This window comes from Alternaria novae-zelandiae (genome assembly GCF_023758075.1).
Source record: "Alternaria novae-zelandiae strain BMP 2774 chromosome Unknown scaffold_36, whole genome shotgun sequence".
Taxonomy (NCBI): Eukaryota; Fungi; Ascomycota; class Dothideomycetes; order Pleosporales; family Pleosporaceae; genus Alternaria; species Alternaria novae-zelandiae.
The window spans coordinates 23,100-47,866 of record NW_026056996.1 but is presented as its reverse complement, the minus strand read 5'-3'; the positions used below and the strand labels follow the sequence as shown (position 1 = coordinate 47,866).

At 54.1% G+C, this 24,767-nt stretch overlaps 9 protein-coding genes across 9 annotated transcripts; 5 read left to right on the top strand and 4 right to left on the bottom strand.

Annotated features, from left to right (window-relative positions):
• Positions 1-1,145: 1,145 nt before the first annotated feature.
• Positions 1,146-2,592, top strand: J4E88_010592 (uncharacterized protein; the record flags this gene model as incomplete). The annotated part of the gene is made up of 2 exons (XM_049404183.1): positions 1,146-2,240; positions 2,290-2,592. The coding sequence occupies 2 exons, from the start codon at positions 1,146-1,148 to the stop codon at positions 2,590-2,592; spliced, it is 1,398 nt and encodes a 465-aa protein (XP_049250025.1).
• Positions 2,593-7,006: 4,414 nt separating this feature from the next.
• On the bottom strand, positions 7,007-8,422 carry J4E88_010591 (uncharacterized protein; the record flags this gene model as incomplete). The annotated part of the gene is made up of 1 exon (XM_049404182.1): positions 7,007-8,422. One exon carries the CDS (start codon positions 8,420-8,422, stop codon positions 7,007-7,009), a length of 1,416 nt encoding a protein of 471 aa, XP_049250024.1.
• A 534-nt stretch (positions 8,423-8,956) lies between these two features.
• Positions 8,957-10,238, bottom strand: J4E88_010590 (uncharacterized protein; the record flags this gene model as incomplete). The annotated part of the gene is made up of 2 exons (XM_049404181.1): positions 8,957-9,390; positions 9,944-10,238. The coding sequence occupies 2 exons, from the start codon at positions 10,236-10,238 to the stop codon at positions 8,957-8,959; spliced, it is 729 nt and encodes a 242-aa protein (XP_049250023.1).
• Positions 10,239-10,738: 500 nt separating this feature from the next.
• Positions 10,739-11,572, bottom strand: J4E88_010589 (uncharacterized protein; the record flags this gene model as incomplete). Its single annotated transcript, XM_049404180.1, has 1 exon — positions 10,739-11,572. The coding sequence occupies one exon, from the start codon at positions 11,570-11,572 to the stop codon at positions 10,739-10,741; it is 834 nt and encodes a 277-aa protein (XP_049250022.1).
• A 1,060-nt stretch (positions 11,573-12,632) lies between these two features.
• On the top strand, positions 12,633-14,716 carry J4E88_010588 (uncharacterized protein; the record flags this gene model as incomplete). Its single annotated transcript, XM_049404179.1, has 5 exons — positions 12,633-12,672; positions 12,774-13,438; positions 13,488-13,923; positions 13,976-14,362; positions 14,433-14,716. 5 exons carry the CDS (start codon positions 12,633-12,635, stop codon positions 14,714-14,716), a joined length of 1,812 nt encoding a protein of 603 aa, XP_049250021.1.
• Positions 14,717-15,011: 295 nt separating this feature from the next.
• Positions 15,012-15,601, bottom strand: J4E88_010587 (uncharacterized protein; the record flags this gene model as incomplete). Its single annotated transcript, XM_049404178.1, has 2 exons — positions 15,012-15,190; positions 15,244-15,601. The coding sequence occupies 2 exons, from the start codon at positions 15,599-15,601 to the stop codon at positions 15,012-15,014; spliced, it is 537 nt and encodes a 178-aa protein (XP_049250020.1).
• A 318-nt stretch (positions 15,602-15,919) lies between these two features.
• SPN2 (Septin Spn2) lies at positions 15,920-17,099 on the top strand (the record flags this gene model as incomplete). Its single annotated transcript, XM_049404177.1, has 4 exons — positions 15,920-16,052; positions 16,109-16,671; positions 16,720-16,816; positions 16,867-17,099. 4 exons carry the CDS (start codon positions 15,920-15,922, stop codon positions 17,097-17,099), a joined length of 1,026 nt encoding a protein of 341 aa, XP_049250019.1.
• A 1,893-nt stretch (positions 17,100-18,992) lies between these two features.
• On the top strand, positions 18,993-21,048 carry RAR1 (putative methionine--tRNA ligase, cytoplasmic protein rar1; the record flags this gene model as incomplete). Its single annotated transcript, XM_049404176.1, has 3 exons — positions 18,993-19,769; positions 19,817-20,577; positions 20,673-21,048. The coding sequence occupies 3 exons, from the start codon at positions 18,993-18,995 to the stop codon at positions 21,046-21,048; spliced, it is 1,914 nt and encodes a 637-aa protein (XP_049250018.1).
• Positions 21,049-22,030: 982 nt separating this feature from the next.
• Positions 22,031-24,237, top strand: J4E88_010584 (uncharacterized protein; the record flags this gene model as incomplete). Its single annotated transcript, XM_049404175.1, has 6 exons — positions 22,031-22,341; positions 22,411-22,628; positions 22,760-22,941; positions 22,996-23,209; positions 23,258-23,510; positions 23,559-24,237. The coding sequence occupies 6 exons, from the start codon at positions 22,031-22,033 to the stop codon at positions 24,235-24,237; spliced, it is 1,857 nt and encodes a 618-aa protein (XP_049250017.1).
• Positions 24,238-24,767: the final 530 nt, after the last annotated feature.

The following is a 24,767-nucleotide window of genomic DNA, read 5'->3' as shown; positions in this document are numbered from 1 at the left end:
TCTAAGCATATTGATACTTTACCACCAACTATGTAGCAAGGCTACGTCACATTCTGGATCACACATTAGCAAAAAAAGAAGATCAAGTCATCCAGATCGAACAGCCGAAGCGATCAATCTGAAGGGGATGTTGGACTTACCAAGCCGTGTGTGTGGTACGCAGCCAAGAGCCGCCGAGGCGAGCCAGATAGGGTTTTGTAATTTTCTAAGGAAATGAATAAGCCCTATAGCGGCCGCAGGAAATCGCAGGAAAAGGAATAAAGCAAGAAAGGATCGCAGGTAGTGATACTATTCGAACTCGTTAGCTTTTGTATCCCTCTTGAGGTGAGAGTGCGATTGACCGCCGGGCTATTTGATCTGGATGACTTGATGGAAGAATACGACACCAAGTCCCTTTATATCTCCGGTCGAGGATACTTGCATCCCCGAGAAGAAGATCAGACTTTGGGGAAAATCGATATGATCATGGTGTTGAGTATCGCCTTGGTGAAGCTGGCGGTGATGGTGGTGTGGGCCCTTGTGGTGAGGGCGCGATCCAGAGCGGGGGCGGTACCGTGGTGACAACGACCGTCGAAGAGTGCGGTGCCTTAACAAGTCGGATCGAAAAGGAGACGAGACTTGAGATGAACATATAGAATGGAAAGGTGACATGGATAAGGAGTAGCATCGTGCTGGAAGTGACGAAGGAAAACATTCACGAAAGACGTAGGAATGAAAGAAATAATCCAACGTATGGCAGCGCACCATAGAAGCCAGGGATCCGGACAAGATGAAGGTCAGTATGCAGGAGCTGCAGAAGCTATGCCATCCTCAATGCAGGAGATGATGTGGCCATGAACGACATTCAAGGAAGCCGTGTCAAGCCCGCGATGCGGGGGCATCAGGGGCAAAATGCGCGAGATCAGATGCCAAGCAGTGAATACCCTCCGCATCGATGACGAAAGCGATGCAGGAAGGATACGTAGGCCTTGCAGACACCCAGGAGGTGGTGGTAGCAGAGACTGCCATCGCAGCCTTGAGGTTTGACGTTGGGAAGAACGGGGCCATTCGGCAGTGCTTGCTAGTTCGGGCATGCCGTGGGGCCTTTGGCGGCTTCAAGGCCTCGCCAACTTCATGTCCACAACACCAACATCGACCCAAACGTCATGGCGCCATCGAGGGGTCTGAACATATCGCATGCTCAGCGCGTCTGCTCACGACATGAATGCACGAGTCGCAATCCGTATGCGGCTCCTCGCAGCTTCCGCACGCTTTCGACAGGCTGGACCGTGATTGCCCCGAACGGTCTGCTCCTTCCCGGACGACAAGACGCCCTCCGTCGTAGCTTTCGGAGAAGCTCTGCGGTACGATATACGACACTGCAGACGGTCCGAACGTACTCGTCCTTTACGGAGAAGCTCGCCGACCCCGCCAACAAGCTGCAGAGCTACGTGTCCCGCAGCAGCGACCCGTACCTCAACCTCTCCATCGAAGACCACATCCTGCGCAAGAGCCCCGCCGACAGCACTGTTCTGTTTCTCTATGTGAACAGGCCGTGCGTCGTCATTGGGCGAAACCAGAACCCGTGGACGGAGGTCAACCTGGACATCCTCAACGCCGCCCGCGGGGCCCACGACGCCAAAGACAGCGAGCCGCCGGGCATCGGTACCGTCGACCTTGTACGCCGCCGCTCCGGTGGAGGGACTGTCTTCCATGATGAGGGCAACCTCAATTGGAGCATCACATGTCCCCGCGGCGACTTCACACGCGACTTGCATGCCGAGATGGTCGTTCGCGCCTTGCGCAAGCTGGGCATCGAGCGCGCCAGAGTCAACGAGCGACACGACATCGTTCTCGACCAAGGGCGCGAGAGGCACACGGCCGACCCTCAGGACACGCATCGCACGCCCTACACGACCGACGAAGGCGGACCACGGCCGCTGAAGGTCTCCGGCTCAGCATACAAGCTGACACGCCAACGCGCCTTGCACCATGCGACGACGCTGCTGAGTTCGCCGAACCTGCACATCATACCCCACTACTTGCGATCTCCCGCGAAGAGCGTCATACAAGCCCAGGGTGTCGAGAGTGTCAGCTCGCCTGTGTCCAACATCGGCCTTGACGTGTCGATATTCCAAGAACGTCTGCAAGAGGAGTTTGCGTCCATGTATGCTGAGCTGGGAGCTCCAAGCATCGTGCAAACTGTCGGCGAAGAGCACTTGAACATTCCCGATATCCAGAAGGGCTACGACGAGCTACAGGTACTTCCTTAGTCCTCAATCTTCTCGCTGTCGATGCTAACGTCCATAGACTGATGATTGGATGTGGTCGCAAACACCAGCCTTTAGCCTCGTGCTCGACCCCAAGGACGACATCGGCCTCCAGATGAAAGTGCATCATGGTGTTATCAAGAGCTTGGATTTTGAGGACTCCAGCCTTCCGCGAGACAGTCGAATAAGACTTCAAGCTGCGCTAGTCGGCATGAAGTTGCAGAATGTTTGGACCTCAATGAACTTCGTGATGATGAGCGAACACAGCCAGGACGATCGAGTCGTGACTGCGGCGAAGCGACTGAGGCAGCTCTTGCCTGTACCTGAACTATTCAGGCGTTGAAGCTTGACGTTCACAATCTGGCCTGACAAGACGGCTCATGCGTTGACTGAAGAGTCGGGATGACCACCAAAGTTGTAAGAGTTGGCCAGTATTGGTACCATAACCCTGGATACTCCACTGGGTCGCTTCCTGGAACCTGGAGAATATACACCCGTATGAAAGAGCAGATATGAACCCAACTCTTGACTGCCTATTGTGCTTCCATTGCGCAAGCATTCATCTTTCCGTCGCTGAGGAGCCGTCCACGTCGCGAGCCCGATATGTTGCGCCCCTTGTATCGCAGTCCATGCCCGCATGTTGTGGTGCGAAGCAGCATCGTGGTCCGTCTGGATGTATGAAGAGTTGTTCGTCGCTATGGCTGTTCGTCGTCGCGGTTCTGTCGTCGCGCAAATCCGTAAGATGTGAAGTATCCCGGCCACAGGTATAGCAGAGCAGTCTCGTCATGTGAGGCTTTGTCTTGTCGGACGCGGCGCTGTGTGCTTGAGGACATGCGACGGTTCGCTGAAGCTGTCTGTCTTCATAGTAAGTGTTGCCATCAGGTGAGTGATGCCTTCGAATGAGGTTGCCATCGTGCACATCAAGAGGCAAGCTTGCCTGTATGGCTTTGGCTCTTCGCGAAGCCGTTGCTTTCGCGGATGCATCGGTAAAGGTGTGCGGCTGGTAGCACCAACGCCGCCAGGTACGAGGTAGTCACCAGCGGAGCAGTAATATGCATCGCCGAGGCGGATCCATACGATGCCACTTGTAGCAGTAAGTCTCCCGTCGTCGTAGGGGCGGTCGCGGTGCTCTTTGTCCGTGTCGATTCTTTGTCCTCGATGGAAGAGCTCTCCGCGCCTCGAGGCAGCCCCTCAACCCCGTCGCCGGTGCGATCTAGTAAGGCTCGAGGGCTCTACAGTGTGATGGTAGGTATGGATGTGGGCCTTGTCGCGCTGCCTGTCCGGCTTCGTGGTCTCAATCGGAGCTGCGAGGTTCGTGGTTCGGGGAGACGGCCGGAGGTCTCGAAGATTGTGGGCAGTTGGTTCTCCACCGCGGGGTAATTCCAAACTGCGAGGCTGCTTGCGACATCGAGTCTGTCTGTAGTCAATGGGGGTAAGGTGAGTGTCTTCATCGTGTTGGCTGGGGGTCTTACTGTGGGCTGCAGCTGGGCCTTCGGCGGCGGAGAAAGCGGCCTTGAGGCGGTCCCCGAGCCTCGTCGGCCTCCGCAAGGAACGCTAGCAGCTGCATGTATGGAACTAGGACATCAGAAGCCGTGATGCTCGGGAGCGCCAGGAGGTCGCCGATGCCAAACTCGACGCAGAGAGCGGCCTTGGAGCGGCCCACGACCCCGGCCCGCCGCCACAAGGAGCGCTAGCAGTTGCATGTATGGAACGAGAATATAAGAGACCGTGTTTCCTGGGAGCGCCAGGAGGTTGTCAATGTCAGCTTCAACGTAGAGAGCCCCGTATGAAGTAGGCCTGGAGCTCATCACGAGCTTCTGCGGCGTCTAGCACAGCGGTAGAACGGTCCCAGGGGACCACATCAGCTGGATATGTGTCTTCCAGTAGCGGTAGAACGACGTGAGTATCGACAGGGAAGGTTGTGGGTGCAGTGCATTTGTGAATCTGGTGTTGACTATGTCCGAGCATTGGGGGGCTCCCAGTTCGCCGCACTAGCGCCAAATCACCAAACCAGCACAACAATTGAGGCATTTCAGCTCATAGGTTTGCAAGTCTCCAAAGGCCCAAGCTTACTAAAGCCCACATGGCATCTACAGTCACCTTGTATTGGAAATTGGCCAGCTACAGCCATGGCTTGCTATTTCAGCTCCGTTTGGCAAACTCTCACCATCACCACCACCACCACCATACACACCATACCCACAACACAACAACAATCCCACTATCCAACCCAAATGGCCTTCAGAAAGTGGCTAGACGACAGCAGGAAGAAGTTCCTGTGCAAGGCAGCGGTGCTCAAAGAGCACATCAAGAAGAAATGGAACCATTTTTGGGATATTTCCCACAGCGTGAGCCACACGCCTGTTGAAACAAGCTCCAGTGAGGAGGAGGAGGAGGAGGAGGAGGAGGAGGAGGATAACGACGACGACGACTAGGCTGCATAGGCAGCGAGATGAACGACTTTTGGGCTGCAAAGGCAGCGGTACGAAACAGCTTTGAGGATCACGTTGAACCCCAACGTGTTGATGGCGACTCGACAGCGAGGCGAGGAGGTATCCGAGGCCATGGAGCAAGACGGCGGTGGGCTGTGAGGTGGGCGAGGAGACGACTGTCACGTTTGTAGGTGGTGGAGGTGGATAGGAAGATGGGTCGTCGAGGTCACAAAGGGTTCGCACACTCACCCAGGCTTACCGGATGAAGTACCCTGGCCACTACCAGCGTATTCTTGGAGCTCAAAGTACCTCGGGAACAAGCACGTCAGCATCTCGGGCTGCAGCAACTTATAAATACGGTCGGACATTTTGGATAGCTTCTGGTCCCGCTTCCTTGGCAAACCATCGCCTATTCGCCCGTCACCGTTTCAGCCTTTCGCTTCAACCACTCGCCCTCGCAGTCGCATATTTTCATCGCAACCGGTCAACAGCCTTGGGAACACAGATTTGCACGCCTCTGCACGACTAGAACTTTCGATCCAATCGTCGCGACCCCTCATTCTAGATGCCTGTTGTTTCGAAACACGGACAGGCCATGAAACGGCTGCCATCAGCGTTCGCCGCGTTTCAGGTGAACTACGCCTCCTCCACAACGCTAGCCGCGTTTCTGGTCGCTGCAGCTGAGGCTGAGAATGTGGTTGGGGTATATAGCCGGCGATGGAGGCATGTTGGTGTTTTGGTCAGGACGACGTTGTTCAACTACTAGCGCAGCGCGCCTTGAATACATTTCTTTCTTGTACATCCTTCTCTCTTCTGCATGATGAGCGGTTACGAACATTCAAGCGCTGGCTCGCTGTATACATACGATACGACTGATGATTTTGGTAACGAAACCTTCGACACTGCGTTTTCAGCATGGGGCTACGTGGAGGATCAGCCCAGCATTGCCAACAAGTACCAACAAAGCCCTATCGGTATGTGAAGATCACTCCCAGTGCACCATAGCAGTACTTTGACTGACCCGAAAAAAGAGGCTCTACAACATCTTCCTCGACAATGGCCAACCGCAAACACCGTACGCCAGCCCTTCGTTTCACCGCAACACCTCTCCGCTTCGAGCTTCTCGTCGGCAATGTCCAGCTATCGATCGTCGGGGAACAGCAGCTTCTCGCAGACCCCTCTCCGAGACTCAATGTCATCGTCCATATCAGGCTATTCAAACACGTCCGACATGTCGCGGAATCAACACTTTTCCATGGCTGAACATCTCCTGTGTCACGGTCCCACCTCCCCGCCTCTACATCCCGCCACTCCAGCAGAAGAGCCCTGCCAACGATCCACCAAGGGCAAGTCTCCCAAGAAACCCACCCCACAATCAAAAGACTACTTCAAAACCTGCGTCTCCGCACACAAACAATCCCGCCTCTGTCCCAAACCCCACGCCTACTTCTGCACCATCTGCACCCGCCCCTTCATCTCAAAAGCAGACTGGAAGCGCCACGAAGAAACCTACCAAGAGCGACCCGAAATGTACGCCTGTGACCTCTGCGATCACATCTATTTCCTCGCCAAAGACTACACGAAACACCACGCTACGGCTCACCGATGCACATCCTGCGCCGAAATTGGTCGTGATAAGAAAGTTCATGCGCTGTCTGCGAGACGACGGCGTATGACAAGGACGGGCTGGGGCTGTGGGGTTTGCGTTCATTTTAGTAACGAGTGGGGGGAGAGGTGCGATCATGTTGGGCGGCATATGGGGGAAGAGGGGAAGGGGGTGAGGGAGTGGAAACATACTAATGTTATCTACTCTCTACTCCAACGGCCGGGGGTATATCATGAGTGGATGCGATTAGTTCGCGCACTGCCCAATCTTACCGAGTTTGGATGGAACCGGACGACTACTGGACGCGTCGAGGGGTATCCGGAGAGTAATCTTACGCCTCAGCTTCAGGATTACCTGGAGTATTTTACGGAGGAGCAGGATGTGGTGGCTGTGGCGGGGTTGGCTTATGCGAAGATGAAGAGGGCGACTGTGATGATGAAGGTGGATGAGAGGCCGCCTGTTCCGCCGAAGGATTATCCTGCTGTGGTAGGGCAGGTTTGGGATGGTGAGATGGATCTGTGGGGGCAGCTTACGGAGTCGGTGGTTGAAGATGATGTGCTGCCTACGGGGATTAGTCGATTGGGTGGATGGTATGCTGGGGAATGATTCTTTGAGCAACTCGTCTTCTGCGGGGTCTAATGTATAATGAATTGATGGCCATGTTGGCAAGAGAAGATCTACAACAAACCCATAAGGACGCATGATCAAAATCCTCGCCATCACCACCCCTCCAACTCCTCGCCCTTCGTCTCCAAACTCGGCGGCTGAACAGGCATACCCTTCTTCAGCGCACCCACGAGCGGATCTTTGCTCATCATCTCCTGTATCTTCTCATCACTGCTGACATCAGCCTTAACCCGCTTATACGCCATCCTCGAAGGCTGATCCACAACATTCAAAAAGCTCTCCCTTCTCGCCGCCGACCAAGCATTCAACAACCTCTCACCATCCGCCGCCTTCCCAGTAAGAACCCGAACGAGAACCTCAGACAGCGACGACGCATCCGCCATCCCAGACGCCAGCCCAAGTCCCGCATACGGATTCGTCAAATGCGCCGCATCCCCCACAAGACAAACACGCTCGTCATGATGATACAACGACGGAACAAGCCTCTGCTGCGCTTTATACGGCGCCACCCTCACAACTTCATACGCTTTCTCCCCCCGCCCATCCCTTCCTCCATTCGGCATCATAACCCCCAACTTCTCATCCAGCGTCCTCATAATCTCCTCCTCAGACACCCCAATCGGGACCCCGTAACTCACGCGCCATAAAGCGGGTTTCCCATCCGCGGTGGCGTCGGCGTGGTTGATACGGCCGATGAGACCGTAGTTCAGCGGATCCATGATGAAGTTCGCGTCGTGGAAGCCGTGGGCGTGGAAGTCGAAATGCAGGTCTGTGGCTACGAGTTGCGCGTCGAGGGTTTCGCCTTCGAGGGTGATGGAGAGGTCTTTGCGGATGGTGGAGTGGGCGCCGGATGCGTCGATTAGGTAGGCGGCTTCGAGCGTTTCGTCGCCGAGTTGGGTTGAGGTGGCTTCGGGGGTGATTTGCACGGTTACGCTGCTGGGGGTTGATTTGAAGGAGGTGACGCTGGTTCCGAGGCGTACTTCTGCTTTTTCGTCACCCAGAGCGGCTAGGCGCTTCATGAGGATTTGTTGGAATTTTCCTTGTGGTAGTAGGAGTTGTCCCTTTCCTTTCATGCCTTCGCCTGAGTTGTCGAATGTTTTTTCTGCAATCACTTTGCTGCCGTTTTGGATGCTCGTTCGGAAACATAGGCCTGAGCTCAGACTTCCTGTCTTCACCAGTTCCGGTAGTAAGCCTTCGACTTTGGATAAGATGGGATATGTCGGCGGTTGATGTGCCATTGCGCGCGTCGACATGGGATCTGGTTGCTGCGGTTCGATGACGACCACCTTGTTGGGCATGTCGGACTGTGCGAGGAGGAGAGCTAGAAACAGCCCGACGCAACCGCCTCCTGCGACTACGATTGGGAGGGGTTTGGCATTGTCACCATTGGTGCCGTTCGCGTGCGAAAAGCCGTAGGAGAAGTCGCTAGAAACGTTGGTATCGTCGTTTCCAGTGCTAACGTTGAGGCTCGATAAGTCGAGATTAAGTGCAACCGAAACAGCCGCCATAGCTAGTAGATGGTCTGGAGCTCTCGATGTTGAGTTGGGGGTAATCTGGTAATTAAGATGTGTCGAAGGTAGACTGATGCTGTTTAGGGTGACCGAGGTTTATGTTTGGATGCAACTTCGATCCTGTGGTTTAACGTCACGAATTGCATCTTAGTATTGCTGTGTGTAGTAACGGTTCTTTTTCGGATACCGAACGATGTTTCCGGCGATGTGGTGCTGTCATTGTGGTACCTGCCGCAACGGCCCCGATGTGGGGAACCGGCGACTTTAGCCTCAGGGTCCAGGCGACGTCAGAGGATTTCAGGGACCTTCGCCCGACCCCCGACATCACAGGAGATGTGCACATGCAGAAAGGATTGTAAACCATCATCTTTTGAGACTATTTGTAAGAACGTTGATACGTCTTGCCATCTACCTGACCGTAGTATAACGCTGCGCGGACAACTGCCTCTACCAACAACAACTTGTTAGGAAGAAGCACGTCAATCTCGCGCCATCCTGATGCAATAAGTACTAACCTTCTGAAGTCCCCTCTCACGGGTACAGAAACTGGATGGCAGCCTTGTCTAGATCCGAGATCTTAGTAGGACGTGGAATCCTCTGCGCGTTCGACGAATCAGGTCCTGAGCCGTCACTAGGACGTCCGTTCTTCCAGCGCACAAGAGGCATATCTTGGACGGCGCCGTTTGGATATCCAGCGGCCGAAGCAGAATAGTATTGCATGATGGAGTCGTGGTCGTACTGGGAACCCTTGGTCGGAACATAGTCGTGACGGTCCTCGTTTTGGCCCATGTCCAACGAGTACTCATGAGGTACCCCCCAGTTGAGGTCCCTGGTGGTACCCAGGTATTGCGACTTACACACTTCGTCGATCGTGAAACCCCTCCACCGAGGCTCGCTCTCAACCTTTTTCTTGGCCTCCCAGTAACCGATGAGCTTCGTGCAGTCGAAGTTGACAAACTGGTCCCCTGAAACCATTAGTTAAAGTAGGGATATTTCCACATAGACAAGACTCACTATCAGCTCGTTGATGCTCATGCTCTAAGCCAATAACATGTCCCATCTCGTGGACTACTTCCCAGGCCCAATTGTTCCATCCGGATGAATCGTAGGCGATCTGGAGACTGTGGCGACCAGGACGGTTGTCGCTGAACATAGAAAAAGGTCTTTAGTAATTTGGCGGCGGATATTAAAAATGTCGACTTATTTAGTTGACTTACTATTTTTCAGCGGCGTATCCTGTTGTCGCACGACTGTGACCCACCGTCGACCACTCGATCACAAGGGTACCTTGGGGGACTCGTGGGTTCCACATCCATTGTTTGGTTTGATATATGAAGCAGCGCGGATGCATGTTGTTGGCTTTGTCGTAGTAATGGCGAAAGCCATCAAATCGATGTCGATTCTTAGATGGGGCGCCCAACTTGTTCTTCCACGCAACTGCTGCATCATTCACTATCGTAGGCAAAGTCAGTAATCTTAACTCTGGCAATACAAGCTGGAACAAGCAGCGTCACGTACCGATCTGATGAAGCTCATGGTAGTCCCTACGTGTTGCGAAGCAGTAGTGGATGTACACCAGATTAACGTTCTTGGGGTCGTTAGGCCAGACGGCCTTGTTGGGCGTGGCTCCGCCGCCGATGATGGTCATCCAACCCTTGCCTCCGTCACCGCCTAGCTGCCCGCTTGCTTGTAGTTCGGCGACACGGTCCTCGACTAACGAGCTGTTGGTGAGACGATTGTCGTTGAAAGGGAACGTGCAGGCGGAGGTCAGTGTCGCAAAAAGACCGACGAGAAGGAGGAGTAACACCCGCATGTTGAACCAAGATGTGGGGATTTCAAGTAAGTGGAGTGCGGTGAAGTCGGTTGACGGGTAAGAGAGGAGATGAGAGGACGGATTGTTACCGGCAAGACAACTTGAAAAGTTTTGCTAGCGCGATTATCTCTTCAGTATATATGGCCGCCTGGAGGTGAGCGAAAAAGAGCAAACGCTCTCAAGGAAGCTTTGACCAACACAGCGTCCTGGACGGGCGGTGACCGATCGGCTGTCTCTGCCCTCCACCTGTTATAGATATTGTAACAACAAGAGGGCAAGCAGAAGCACGATGTTTGCAAAACAAAGGTAAGTAGAACGGTTAGTCAAGAATAGACTTGTTGATGCCTAAAGCAGTGACAGGATCTGATAGACGATCGGAGTCCACAGCTATCTAGTCTGAATTTCGTGATCCGATAAGCAGAAAAGCTCTTACATCGTAGCTGCTCGAATAGACCGAGATTGTGACACAGTATACACATCAAGTCGCTTGCTCACAAACCCTACTTCCTCGCAATCGCAACATCAGCAACCATCCTTATCTTATTCACCCCACCCTCAACCTTGGACCACTCATTACGAGGCAATTCTTCCACGATAGAGTCGAGCGCCTCCTCCCACATCCTCTCATCGCGCTGCTGCCATCCACCGACAGGCGTCCCCAAAAAGGTCCACGCAATAGACGCCCATCGCCTAAGATCAGTACCAAGATTCAGATACGCCTCCTTCTGCACATATTTGACATCCTTCCACCCAGCCGCCCTGGTGGCTCGCTCAATCTCTTCCTTCTGGTAGCAACTCTTGCTCAGAAAAGGCGCCATTGGCTCCTCCGTACCACGTGTCTTGTAGTGCGCGTTCTTAAGCGCAATTTGCCATGGCATTTCTGCCCAACCAGTAATAACGCCTGTGCCACCTGGCTTCAAAGTACGTAGGATATGCGAGGCGGCGCCGACGTCGTCGAAAAGACCTGCGAAGACGAAGTTGGTGAAAGAGAAATCGAAGGTATTGTCTGCGAAGGTGAGGTTGCAAGCGTCCATTGTTTCGACTTTGACTGGCCACGAGGGGTTGTCGGTGAGACTGGCTTTCCGCTGAGCGAGGAACATGGGGTTTACGTCTGTGGCGTGGATCTTGAGACCTGTTGGGGGGTTACTTCCCATTATCGCCATGGTCACTGCGCCGGGACCGCAGCCGTTATCAAGGACGACTGATGTTGCAGTGAATGGTGGGAGTTCCTCGAGGAGCTGCTGAGCAATGGAATCGCTGACATCGCCTTGGAGTTCTTGGAGGAGGGCACCTTCGAGATCGAGCGCTTGCTTTGGCTTCGATGGGGCGGTCATGGTTTGGAACTGAATATGTAGATGGAAGTGCTGTTATGGGGTTTTGGTATGTGATGTGCCAGTGCGAGGCGGAGAGATGATAGTAAGAATATGGTCCATAGAAATCTACATCTTCATATACTGAATTCGGGGAGTTTTCTAGAGGTTTGGTCGACCGTGCTCCTAAAAGTGTCCGGTATAGGTCGTTGCCATTGGCCAGAACAGATTACAAACTCAGTAGGATTCCACGGCGCAGTGATACCGTGGGAGGCCTTGCAGTATCCAACCGTTACAGGGCGTAAAGTACATCGATCAAGCTGCAATGGGACAATGGCGGTGGTGATAGCCTCGAGTGACGGACAAATGTCTCTTCCATAGCCGTTGGCCAACCGGTTCAACTGGATAAGTCGAAGAACGCGTACGCACAATCCACCAGCAGGTGGAATGCGAACGGACTCATGTGTATCGCATGCAAGAAGCCCATCGTAACCAGACGTCGATGCTTGGAGCACTCGAACACTTGATACGCCCTCTTACGAGGCCTTTGTGTCCCGTTTCTGGTTTATCATTCTTGGGAGAAGACCTAGTCTGAGGACTCGAAGTGTGAACGAGGTATATATGATCGTGATAGCCGAATAGAACAGAGGCCGATAGTAGTTCATGTTCTGAAGGATGGAAATGATTACGTGGTTAGTCTTGGCTTGTTTGAGCTGGAGTGCAGGAGATGTCGGAGGGCTCGGCTACCCCGCGAAGGTTGGCGCGCTGTCGCTGATGGCTCGAGTCGTGAAGCAGTGCACACAAAGAATTTGTCTCCTTTATTATCGAGACGATGTATACAAGTCTTCGAGTGCGTGTTGATGACTACGAGGGGCATGCGTCGGTCTAAAGATGGGACGATAGTGAGATGTGGCTAGTGACGTACGCCACTCGTGGACCGCGTGGGCCGAAACAAACCATAGAACGGGACACGAATTGCCAAGTCAAGACATCCACGAATGCTCCCCCAGAACCCCCAGAGCCTCTTCTCCCCGTAAACCAAGTCTTCTTGATGCGGTAGCGACTGCATTACGCGTCTTTCAAGATGTCTGCGCCAACCACATCGGACCCCATACAGCAGAGTGGTAGGTGAGCTTGCAGCCCTCGGAGGTGCCAGTAAACTCCGCTGTCACGTCGCGGCCCATGTGGGAGCACGGAAGAATTATACGCTAACAGGCGACGACAGGCACTTTGTCCAAGTCGCAGAAAAAGAAGAATAAGAAGAAAGCCGCCGCTGCGAACAAGGCGGACGGCACAGACAAAGTGAATGGGGACCACGCCAGAAGCGACGCGGAGGATCACGATGAAGACGCCGAGGATGAGGCCGAGCAGGCTGTATGCGGTCCACGAGAGCCCTCTCTACAACCACGAGTACTAATGGTGTCAATGCAGAAGCCCGCCGCGCATTCAGCCGATCCAGACGCCGACGATGTAGACGACGACCAACCGCCGCTGTCGCCGACCTTGCAGACGAACGGTACTCCACACCACAGCATCTCGTCCGCAATTGCGCTTGGACTGGCACGCTCACGCTCGCAACAAGGAATCTCCGCGTCCCCGCCTCCTCCCTCAGACGCCAGCGCACGCCTAGACGCGATAGCCAAGGAGCGCGATGCGCTACGCCAGGAAGTCACGGAGCTGAGGAAGAGTCTGGAGGAGGTTCAGAACAAGCAGAGCGCGGGGACATCAGACGAGAGTCACGCGAATCATGAGGAGGAGATGCGGAGCTTGAGGGAGGAGTTGGATGAGGCCAACGAGGGCAAGGAGCACTTCGAGACACAGTACAAGAACTTGCTGGGCAGGGTCAATACCATCAAGACCAGTCTAGGCGATCGGTTAAAGGCCGATGCGGTATGTTCGCGCACGACTGTGCAGCAGACAGAGTACTGACCCAGTGCAGGCCAGAATCGAGGAGTTCCAGTCGCAAATCGCCGAGCTCGAGGAGCAAACCCGCGAGCTACAAGAGAACAACATCAGCCTGACCGAGGAGCTCGCAAAGCTACGGCAAGAAAAGGAAGCCCAGGCATCCGAGATCGAGACACTACGCAGCAGGTCGACTCTGTCGCAACAGAACTGGATCAAGGAACGCGATGAGCTGATCTCGCGAGAAGCATACGCGAGGGAAGAATTCGAGAATGCCAAACAAGCCATGCAAGATTGGGAAGTGTTGGCCATGAACGAGCGATCTCTGCGCGAGAACCTCGCTGAGAAAGACCTCGAATTGCGAGACCAGCTGGAGTCCATGCGGGAAGAGTACGAACGCGCTGCCAGGGATAGGGACACTAATAATCAAGCTGTTGAGGGTCTGCAGAAAGCGCTGCAGGAAGTACAGAACCGTGAGTACAATCCGACCTATGCCGATAGTCTTGCCTAACTGACAATGTCTAGTACGAAAAGCCGAGCTCAAAAAGTCCGTCGAGACCTACGAATCGCAAATCAACGACCTGCGGAAACAAGTCCAAGCCGCAGAATCAGCGTCCAACGCCGCCAAAGCCACCCTCGAGTCCACACAGAAAGATCTCGAGCGCGCCCTCCCCTTCGAGAAGGAAGTCAAGGAGAAGAACCTGCTCATTGGCAAACTACGACACGAAGCCGTAACACTCAACGAGCACCTCACGAAAGCACTGCGGATACTGAAAAAAGGACGGCCGGAGGATAACGTCGATCGACAGATCATCACAAACTACTTTTTGCATTTCCTAAGTATAGACAGGAGTGATCCGAAGAAATTCGAGGCGCTGCAGCTCATCTCTGCGCTGCTGGGCTGGACAGATGGTACACCCCCCTTCCCTCCTCCCCTCTCCCCTCACCCTCACACCTTTCCTCTTACTAACCCCCCACCCAGAGCAAAAAGAGCAAGCAGGTCTCGCTCGCCCCGGCACATCATCCAGCTCAACCGGCCTCCGCATCCCTCTCTCCTCGCCCTTCAGACGAACGCCATCGACGGCGTCGCTGAGCGCTGCTGCCGCAGACCCCATGCTCATGGCTAGTAGCTCGAGTAATAAGGAGTCGTTGGCGGAGCTGTGGCAGGACTTCTTGGAGAGGGAGGCGGCGGAGGGCAAGGGCGATGCGAGTAGGAGGGGGAGTACGGTTGGTTCGCCGCCTATGGGTGCTAACGAGAAGAGGTAATGGATGGATTGGGGTAATCATAGAACACTTTGGTGCAACAGAATCGGGTGCTGAAGACACCTTGAATTGCTTGATCCAGTGTACATTTGCCTGTGGTGTATATCGTAGTCCTCCGTCCGTTATGTTGTTACATCTTTCATGTACAAGTATCCCAACGCCCAAGCCGCGCCGGTATATGCGCTACAGATACAGTCATCCAGACTACATGCCAATTGCTCTCGTTCACGGGTCGTTCATCTTTCCCGCACCATCTCTTTTAGCCTGTGTACGTCTCTACAACTTCCTCCACCCCGCATCATCTCTTCCAGCCCGTGTGCTTCATTATTGCCTCCTCCTTCGCCTTCCTTTGGTCGGGCTCTAACGTCCGCATCCGCTGCGCCTCTTCGCGCTTTTCCCTCTTCATCACCTTCGCTTGCTTGTCGGTCGGTCGGCGGATGGCCCAGTTGAGCTGGCCGAAGATGGTGGTCTTGATGGCTGCGGTGTTTGTTAGCGGATAGTCCTTTTGATGTGGGGAAAGGATGTCTTACCATCCACGCAGTAGGGACATAGGATGTGCAGGCGCTTGACTCTTCCACACCCGGAACATGTGTTCAGCGATGTGATGTCCTTCAGTCCCTTGCCCGCCATGAACCGTTGGCGCTTCTTGCGGTATGACGTCTTCTTCTTGGGCACCGCATTGAGTATGCCGTCCCAGATATCGGATAGTGACGGTATTGAGGGAAGTGACAGTGATGGTATCGCGAGTGCGCCGAATGGTGTGTTGATTGCGCCGAAGGGTTGTGATAGGCGTTGCAGGCAAGGCGTATTGAGGATGGGCCGCATTGGGCCATTGAGACCCGGTAGCAGGGTCTGCCACAGCGGAGGGAGCGGGCGGGTGAGTGCCATGGCTGCGACGGGCGACTGGCTGTGGCGGGATTACGTAGGGCCGCGAAATGGCGATGCCGGTGATGGTGTTGTAAAATGTCGTGACCCCAGTCCGAGCTTGCAGGTCGCGCCTTACCGCCCTCCCACTAGCGCGCTTTCGCTTCCTAGCTGCCCCCTTTCACGCGCCTGCATCTCCACGAGAAAGTCGCCAGCGCAGCGACCCTGACTATTTACTCTATTACGACGACACCCCCGACCCTCCTCTCCCCAACCTAATTCCCATTCACCCACCCACCTCCATCACCCCCAGTCCGCGCCCCGAGGCTCCCATCATCCACAATGGCTGCTGCATACAACCAGAACCAGTCGCAGCCCATCTTCCCGGACAGCTATGTCGGTTTCGACAGCATCACCAAGCAGATTGAGCGCAAGTCGGTCAAGCGGGGCTTCCAGTTCAATGTCATCTGCGTTGGTATGACATCCCTTGATCTTTCTATTACGTGTTTCATTGGTATTGACGGTGTACAGGACAGACTGGTCTCGGCAAGTCGACACTGATCAACACGCTCTTCGCCTCGCACCTCATGGACTCCAAGGGCCGCTTCCAGCCCGACGAGGAGGTCCGCAGCACCACCAACATCCACCCCGTCTCACACATCATCGAGGAAAACGGCGTGCGTCTGCGCCTCAACATCGTCGACACGCCCGGCTACGGCGACCTGATCAACAACGAGCGCTGCTGGGACCCCATCGTCAAGTACATCAAGGACCAGCACAGCGCCTACCTCCGCAAGGAGCTGACCGCCCAGCGTGAGCGCTACCTCCAGGACACGCGCATCCACTGCTGCCTGTTCTTCATCCAGCCCTCTGGCCACGCCCTCAAGCCCATCGACATTGTCGTCCTCAAGAAGCTGAGCGAGTTTGTCAACGTCGTGCCTGTCATTGCCAAGAGCGACAGCTTGACCCTGGAGGAGCGTGCCGAGTTCAAGCACAGGATAAAGGAGGAGTTCCAGTTCCACAACCTGCGCATGTACCCCTACGACAACGAAGAGGATGACAACGAGGAAGTCCAGGCAAAGCAGGCCATTAAGGTGAGGGACATCTCGAGGTGCGATAGGACGTCTGCTAACTTCCACTAGGAACTCCTTCCCTTTGCCGTCGTCGGCTCTGAGAGGACCGTTGTTGTCAACGGCAGGAACGTCCGTGGTCGCCAGAACAAGTGGGGTATCATCAACGGTAGGCCATCTCAAACGCTCCTCCACGCGAGCTCCACTAACACCCCACAGTCGAGGACGAGAACCACTGCGAATTCGTCTACCTCCGCAACTTCCTCACCCGCACCCACCTGCAAGACCTGATCGAGACGACCGCACAAATCCACTACGAGTCGTTCCGCGCCAAGCAGCTGCTTGCCCTCAAGGAGAGCTCTCACCAGGGCCACTCCTCGCGCCCCATCTCACCCTCTGCCGACCGCGAGCTCAGCAGGAACAGCCAGCGCATGACCATGAACGGGTACTAGGAGTTCCCGAATCATAACCGCGTCGATAGTAGCGGGGGCAAGCCCAACGGCCCTCCACCACCGCGTATGGAGCCACGCATGGAAAGGCCTGTCCCTATGATCGATGCTATCTGAGCGGAGGTGGTTTAGGTGTGCGTCAATCGCAAGGGGGGGCATTTGCGACATGTTTTTGATACCAGTGCATCATCTAGCACGAAAAGGGAGAGGAGGAGACTTTGCGGCACACTTTCGATTTGACACCTTTCTCAATATCCTTTTAGTTACGATGGATTCTTATTATCTTTCTTCATCTCGTATGTCATAGCAACGGTGTAGTGGTTGAGCTAAGACCTTGGGTTGTGCCCGGGTCCCCTTCTAGGATAGCGGAGTAATTTGAAGCCTAGTGCTTTTCCATCATTCTTGCAAGCACGACTGTACGATGGCTTGGTGTTCTTGTCCCGTTTGCCTGGTAGTTCGCTCTTTCCGCCGGTGTAGCGTTGTCAGGCCATAATCTTGGGTATGGTACGAGGCCCCAGTCCGCTCTACCCAGCGAGGCAGGTACGGGATACCAGATGATACGAGCGCAGATCCTCATCTACCATTCTCCCCATCGAGACAGAGACAGGCAGGGCTCAGCGCCGCCCGACCCGCCCAAAGTCATCACACACAAGCTGTATGCTCAAAACCATCGCCTCAGCGCAACAACTTCGACCCTGCAAAATCCTCTATACTATCATCCCCCTTCTTCGCTCCACCAGCCTTACTCTGCCCAGTTACTCTCACCGGCCCCGTCTTTCCTCGAGCTGGTGATCGTGATCCATCAGGTGACTTTGCAGATGCAGTCTGACCATCGACTTCACCGACGATTCGTTCGATAACTTTTGCTTTGGCGCCTGCTCGCTTGAACCTATCGTCGAAATCCGCGACAGCCTCCTCTGTGTTTGCAGTGTCGAAGGTGAGGGGGTCGGTTAGGGAGTGTAGGAGTGTTGTGTTGTTGAGAAGGCGGGAGTTGTTGGGGAGGGGTGGTAGTGTTTTGCCTTCCTCCTGTGCCTTCTCTTCCTCTCCTACTATTCTCCCTTTAACGCCTTGCTCCTCTTGATTCTTTGATGTTGAAGTAGAATTAGATGTGAGCCCGGGTAACCGTGATCCCCAGACTACACTCCGTCCGTGGAGTTCTCCCAGAGATGCGAACTTTTCGAAGCCTTTTTCCAAACCGAAGATTCGTCCTTCGATTCGGCCGGCGTGGGCGCCGGAGGTGGCGCCGAGGTTGTAGGCGGTGGTGTAGAGGGTGTCTTCTAGGGTTAGGAGGGCGTCGAAGGGGTCTGGTGAGGGGGTCCGGGTGGTTGGTGGGTTGGTGGGTTGGGATGCCATCTTCAAGATAATTCGAAGCAGTCCAGTCGGGTGAGGGCTTAGTTGGTGTAGTCTTCTCCCTTTCACGGTGTGATAGTTTAAGTCTTTGAGTTATGACTCTATCCAATATTTTATCGGGTCGATGAAGTTTTATTTTTATTTCCCAAAAGGCGACTCTTGATGCACTGCAGAACAAAAAGTGATTGAGGGCTTAGCAGAGTGTCGAGGCAATCTTTCTGGATTCAACCTCCAAATGTTCAGAACGCGATATGTCCTCGCTGCTGCAAAGATCAAAGTCAGGGTTCAGCCACCTGTGGCGTCATTGGCTGGTGGGGTAAGTTTAGGCGGGGCAGCTACCACACATCCGTCGTGCGTGCAGTCATTCGCGTTTGACTCAGCTACTCGACCAAAGAAACGTGAAGCTGCATATACTCCCATTGCACGCTCACTTTCCTCCCATCCCCTTCGCCTTCAATTACATATCCCGATACACCATAGTAAGAGCTACATCGTCATTCCCCCATTCACTGCAACAAGCTGACTCAATACAGCTTACAACCTTCCATGACTGACACAACCAAGAAGATCCTGCCCGTCGAGGGCGAGCGGAACGTGCTCATCACCAGCGCGCTTCCTTACGTGAACAATGTCCCGCATCTGGGTAACATCGTCGGCTCCGTACTCTCCGCCGATGTCTTCGCACGTTTCTCACGCGCCCGAGGTTACAACACACTGTACGTTTGCGGAACAGACGAATACGGCACAGCAACGGAGACAAAGGCAATAGAAGAGAAGTGTACGCCAAAGGAACTATGCGACAAGTACTACGCGCTGCACAGCGAGGTCTACAAGTGGTTCAATATCAGCTTTGACCACTTCGGACGCACACCCACACAGCAGCAGACCGACATCGCGCAAGACATCTTCACAAAACTATACAAAAATGGATACCTGGAGGAACAGACCACAACACAGCCATACTGCGAGACACACAAGAGCTTCCTTGCGGACCGATTCGTCGAGGGCACATGTCCGTTGTGCGCATACGAAGACGCGCGTGGAGACCAGTGTGACAAGTGTGGACATCTTCTCGACCCTCTAGAGTTGAAGAACCCGCGTTGCAAGCTCGATGGCGCCACGCCAGTTCCCCGCGAAACCAAGCACGTGTACCTCTGCCTCGACAAGCTGCAGCCAGCAGAAGAAGAATGGTTCAAGAAGGCGAGCAAGGAGGGTAACTGGAGCTCCAATGGTGTTCACATCACTTCATCGTGGTTGAAGGAGGGCCTAAGGCCGCGTGGTATCACTCGTGATCTGAAGTGGGGAACTGCGGTGCCGCTCGAGGTACGACGCACTTTTGAACACGACGAATAACAGCTGACCGGTATCAGGGCTACGAGGACAAAGTCATGTACGTATGGTTCGACGCTTGCATAGGCTACGTGTCCATTACAGCAACCTACACCGAAGACTGGAAGCAATGGTGGCACAACCCGGAGCACGTCAAGCTTTACCAGTTCATGGGCAAGGATAACGTGCCGTTCCACACGGTCGTCTTCCCCTGCTCGCAGATCGGTACCAAGGACAACTGGACTATGCTCAACACCATCTCAACCACAGAATACCTGAACTACGAGAAGGGCAAGTTCTCAAAGTCAAGGAACATTGGTGTCTTCGGCAACAACGCCAAGGAGACCGGCATTCCATCTGACGTGTGGCGCTACTACCTTCTCTCACATCGGCCGGAAACTGGAGATACCGAATTCGAGTGGGACGGCTTCATTGCCGCAAACAACAACGAGCTGCTGAAGAACCTAGGCAACTTCATCAACCGCGTGATCAAATTCGTTAACAACGCCAAGATCTACGATTCGGTCGTACCTGACTGGACCAAGTACGACGATGAGTACTTCACCGAGCACAAGAAGAAGGTCAACGATCTGCTGAAGACGTACATCACCGAGCTGGAGGATGTAAAGATTCGTGCCGCACTCGCGACCGCGCTCCATGTCTCGAGCTTGGGTAACTTGCTGCTGCAAGACAACCGACTTGACAACAAGCTGGCTACAGAACAGCCAGATCGTTGCGCCGCTGTCGTTGGGCTCGCTTTGAGCCAGATCCACCTTCTTGCCAGTTTGATCGAACCATACATGTAAGTCTTGAATCTGTCTCATCATATGATTGCGCAATTGGTCGAGCAGCATAAGCGACATCGGAGTATGGAATCCATAGCTAACCATAATACAGGCCCGATACGACAGCCGCCATCCTCTCTCAGCTGAATGCCAAGTTCCTCATCATTCCCGACAAGTGGGAGGCGCAATCACTCCCCGTCGGCCACAAGATCGGCACGGCCGGCTACCTCTTCACCCAGATCAAACCTGAGAAGGAGCAGGAGTGGCGCGAGCAATTTGGTGGCGAGGAGGCTCGCAAAGCCAAGGAGGAGAAGGCTAAGAAGGCGGCCGCTAAGAAGGCAGAGAAGGAGCGCAAGAAGGCGAAGAAGGCTGCCGGCGCTGATAAGGGCGTTGAAGCTGCTGAGAAGGGTCAAGACGGACCTGCAGCCAAGACTGCTGAGGAAGAAGTGTCGAGAGGTGTTGAGCAGATCAGCCTACAGACCTCGTAGTGTGTGAGTCTGATCAGGCGGTTCTGGGAGTTCTGGCGCTACGTTTAGGGGAGAGCACTGGCAGCATGATGCAGGGGCGTTCGCATTCAACAAATCTTGGGGGTTGTCAACATATGTTTGATGAAAAACATGAAAGTCCATGGGATGGCAGAGTATACTTTTCAGGTCGAGGACAGTTGGTCTGTTTCAACATGTAGCCACGCGTAAGACAAGAGTTTGTTATACTAGAGCAGACCTGAATCATCCTTTTCGAGGTACCATTGCAAGCGACTTCACTGTCAAACTCTCTCGGACCGCCATGTCCGCGTGGTCAAAACACTTTTATTAGTCACCTTTACACAGTTCGTATGCTCACAGAGAGATCGTAGACCACAGGACTTTAAGAGAGCCGCGTTTATCCGAAGTGCAATGGACCCTGGTTTCAAGGTTGACGTAGGTCGTGAACGGGCTCGTTGCTCTACGTCAACAACGACGATGATACCAGCTCATTGTGTCTATTTCTAAGTCAACCTCAGACATGAGCGCTTCTACGGTAAGGGCATCAACAGCGCTGACCCGCATCATAGTACCTGAACGGAGATGCGCACTCTTGCACAAAGGCCATGCAGTGACATGTCTGCGCTCAACCACCATCGTGACTACCTTCCAGTATGACGCTCCTGCCCTACACGTCTCCATATCCCCCATTAAGACAATGTGCTCACCGGAAATGACGACTACCCCGCACTCTTTGTTTATCACCGTGAGGCATTATCCTCCGCTTCCGTTCTCCTCCTCTTCTCCCCGTCACCTTCACTGTCCGTGCGCAATTCCTCAAGCCGCTGCGTCTCTAGAACTTCCCGGCCGCGTCAGCCAAGCAAAACAACCATACACTCGATCGCAAATTGCAATTAGTTTGCTCTTTACCCAAACTCGCCGCTGTCGCCATTCCGTCGCATTTGTCCCGCGACAAGGTACTTAGCTTCCCCAATTGCAGCCGCAGATGAAGAAACTAAACATGCGCAGTACCAGCGACCGCAGGTACACCATGGCGAGCGGATACGTACCCCAGATCGACAAGATGGCCGGGATGACTCCCACGGAGCGCCGCGAATTCTGCGACACCCCCGAGATCGCTGCCGATGCTTCTTCTGTTAAGCCGCCGAGCACCACGGCCAAGTACGACAGCAATGTCTCGATGAATACCTATCCCGCTGCCGAAGACGGTGTCGCGGAGCAGGCCAAGGGTCCGGCGGATATGGAGGGCTTGACTGTTGTCTGGACCAAGAAATGGCTGATTGCCGCTTATGCTGCGTAAGTCCATCTGCTGCCCGTTGATGCTTCGTACTGCTACGATGCAAACAGCAATACTTACATTCCAAGGATCATGCTCATCTCTTTCGTCAACTCCCTTCAACAACAAACCAACTTCTCATGGCGACCCTACGTCACCTCGGCCTTCATGATGCACGGTCTTACGGCTATAACCGATATCGTCGCAAACATTGTCGGAGGTGTATCGAAGCTTCCGCTGGCCAAATTCATCGATATCGTTGGACGACCACACGGCTTTCTTCTTTGCTTGATGTTCATCGTAGCTTGTAAGTTCATTCACTCCAGTTCATCCAACATCTTGCGAAGAGACTCATGGATCCGAAGCTCAAGGGCAGGAGGAAGAAGCTCATCTCGACTCTTTAGTGTACATTGTCAGTGCTGACTGGTGTCCTTGTAGCGCTCATTCTCATGGCTCTTTGCCAAAACGTCCAGACCTTTTGCGCTGCGCAAGTCATCTACTGGACCGGCATGAACGGCGTCGATTACATCTTCAACATCTTCATCGCCGATACCGCGCTTATGCAGAACCGTTTGATCTGGATGGCGTTCACTGGATTCCCCTACGTGGTCAATACCTTCGTAAGTCTCCTTTGTGAAAGCTAATTAGACGTATAATAACATCATCATGATCAGGCTGGTCCCAAGCTTGGTGAAACCTGGCTCAACCACAGCACCTGGCGTTGGGGTTATGGATCTTTCGCTATCATGACACCAGTCTTCTCCATATCCTTCTGGCTCGTCTTCTGGCTCATGGGTAGGCGAGCAAGAAAGATGGGCGTCATCTCGCGCGAGCCGAGCGGCAGAACGATCTGGCAGAGCACCAAGCACTGGTGTACTGAGTTTGACGGTAAGTTCGACATGCAGTGAGACTTCCATCCCCTGCTAACAGTCACAGTGATCGGGGTCATACTCATCACCGGTGGATTCTCGCTGCTTCTTCTTCCGTGGCCTCTTGCAGTCTACCAGAAGGATGGCTTCGGCTCTCCAATGTTTATATGCATGGTCAGCTTCGGAATCTGTCTCATCCTACTCTTCGTGGCCTGGGAACGTTACTACGCTAGCCATGCCCTCTTCCCATACTACCTCATGAAGAATCGCTCGATCATCGCGGCATGCCTGCTCGGTTGCAACTCCTGGATCGCCTTTTAGTAAGTCCTCCAAAACCCGCGAGACATCTGTGCTGACATCAGGACTAGCTCATACCGTATGATGTACTCCTCATACCTCCAGGTCGTGTTCCAGCTTTCCGTTTCCAAGGCCGGATATATCACGAACATCTTCAACATCGTTTCGTGCACCTGGGCAATCATCATCAGCTTCGCCATGAAGTACACTGATACCTACAAATGGGGTGCCGTTATCGCCGTCCCCACTCAACTACTCATGACTGGCCTGTTGATCTATCTCCGCACACCCGACTCCCCGATAGCAATCCTGATCCTGGTGGAGGTACTCGGCGCCATGGCGAGCGCTATGCTCTACAACGTGGAGCAAGTTGCTATCATGATGGCTGTACCACACGACCAAGTCGCTGTTGCTATCGCGCTTCTCAACCTCGTCACGGCTGTTGGTGGTGCGATCGGCCAGTCTGTTAGCGGCACTCTATGGGCTCAAATCGTACCCAAGAGGCTCGTCGAATACCTTCCTGAAGAATCGAAGCACCTGGCTCCAAAGATCTATGGTGATATCACTACGCAGTTGTCACTGCCATGGGGTAGTCCAGAGCGTCAGGCCGTGGTACACGCGTTTGGCGACGCGCAGAAAATCATGGTGTTGATGGGGACTTGTGCTTTTGTGCCTTGCTTCATCTGGGTGGCCATGCTGGAGAATCAGCGCATGAGCGAGCGCAAAGCCCGCAAGGGTCTGCAGGCTTGATCGGTGTGGAAGAGTCGTGCTGCTCGACAGACTCAGGTGGTACAACAGGGTCGTTTGTATAAGATGACCAGTTGGTACGACGGGCTGAGGAAACGGAGGTCCGCGCGATACGCGCTGCAACACTATCTTGGTGGGTTGAAAAAGGAGTAGGCTAGCCATCCGACTGGCTGTGGCAAGCGGTCGGTGGCCATTGACGGAGATCTCCCCTCGCGTTATGCATCATCTGAATATATGTACAATGGAATTGGCCGTGCTACCGGCGTCTGTGTTCGTTGTGTCGTCTGTTCAATGACACCGCGTTGAATTCAAGTAGCCTGACCAGAAGGCGAGCGTGCTGATTTGAGTATTACCTATGCTCCGTCTCGAAGTCGTGCTGGACATTCGGCTCGAATACCAGGTAACTCTTATGCTGACCAGGTAGTAGACGCGTCGATGGCTGCGGTGGGTGGACATGGTGGATGGAGGTCGACAAGCCCCTGCAGATGAGAGCTCGGAATCAGCGGAACATGCATGCCGCCATGACGTTTGGC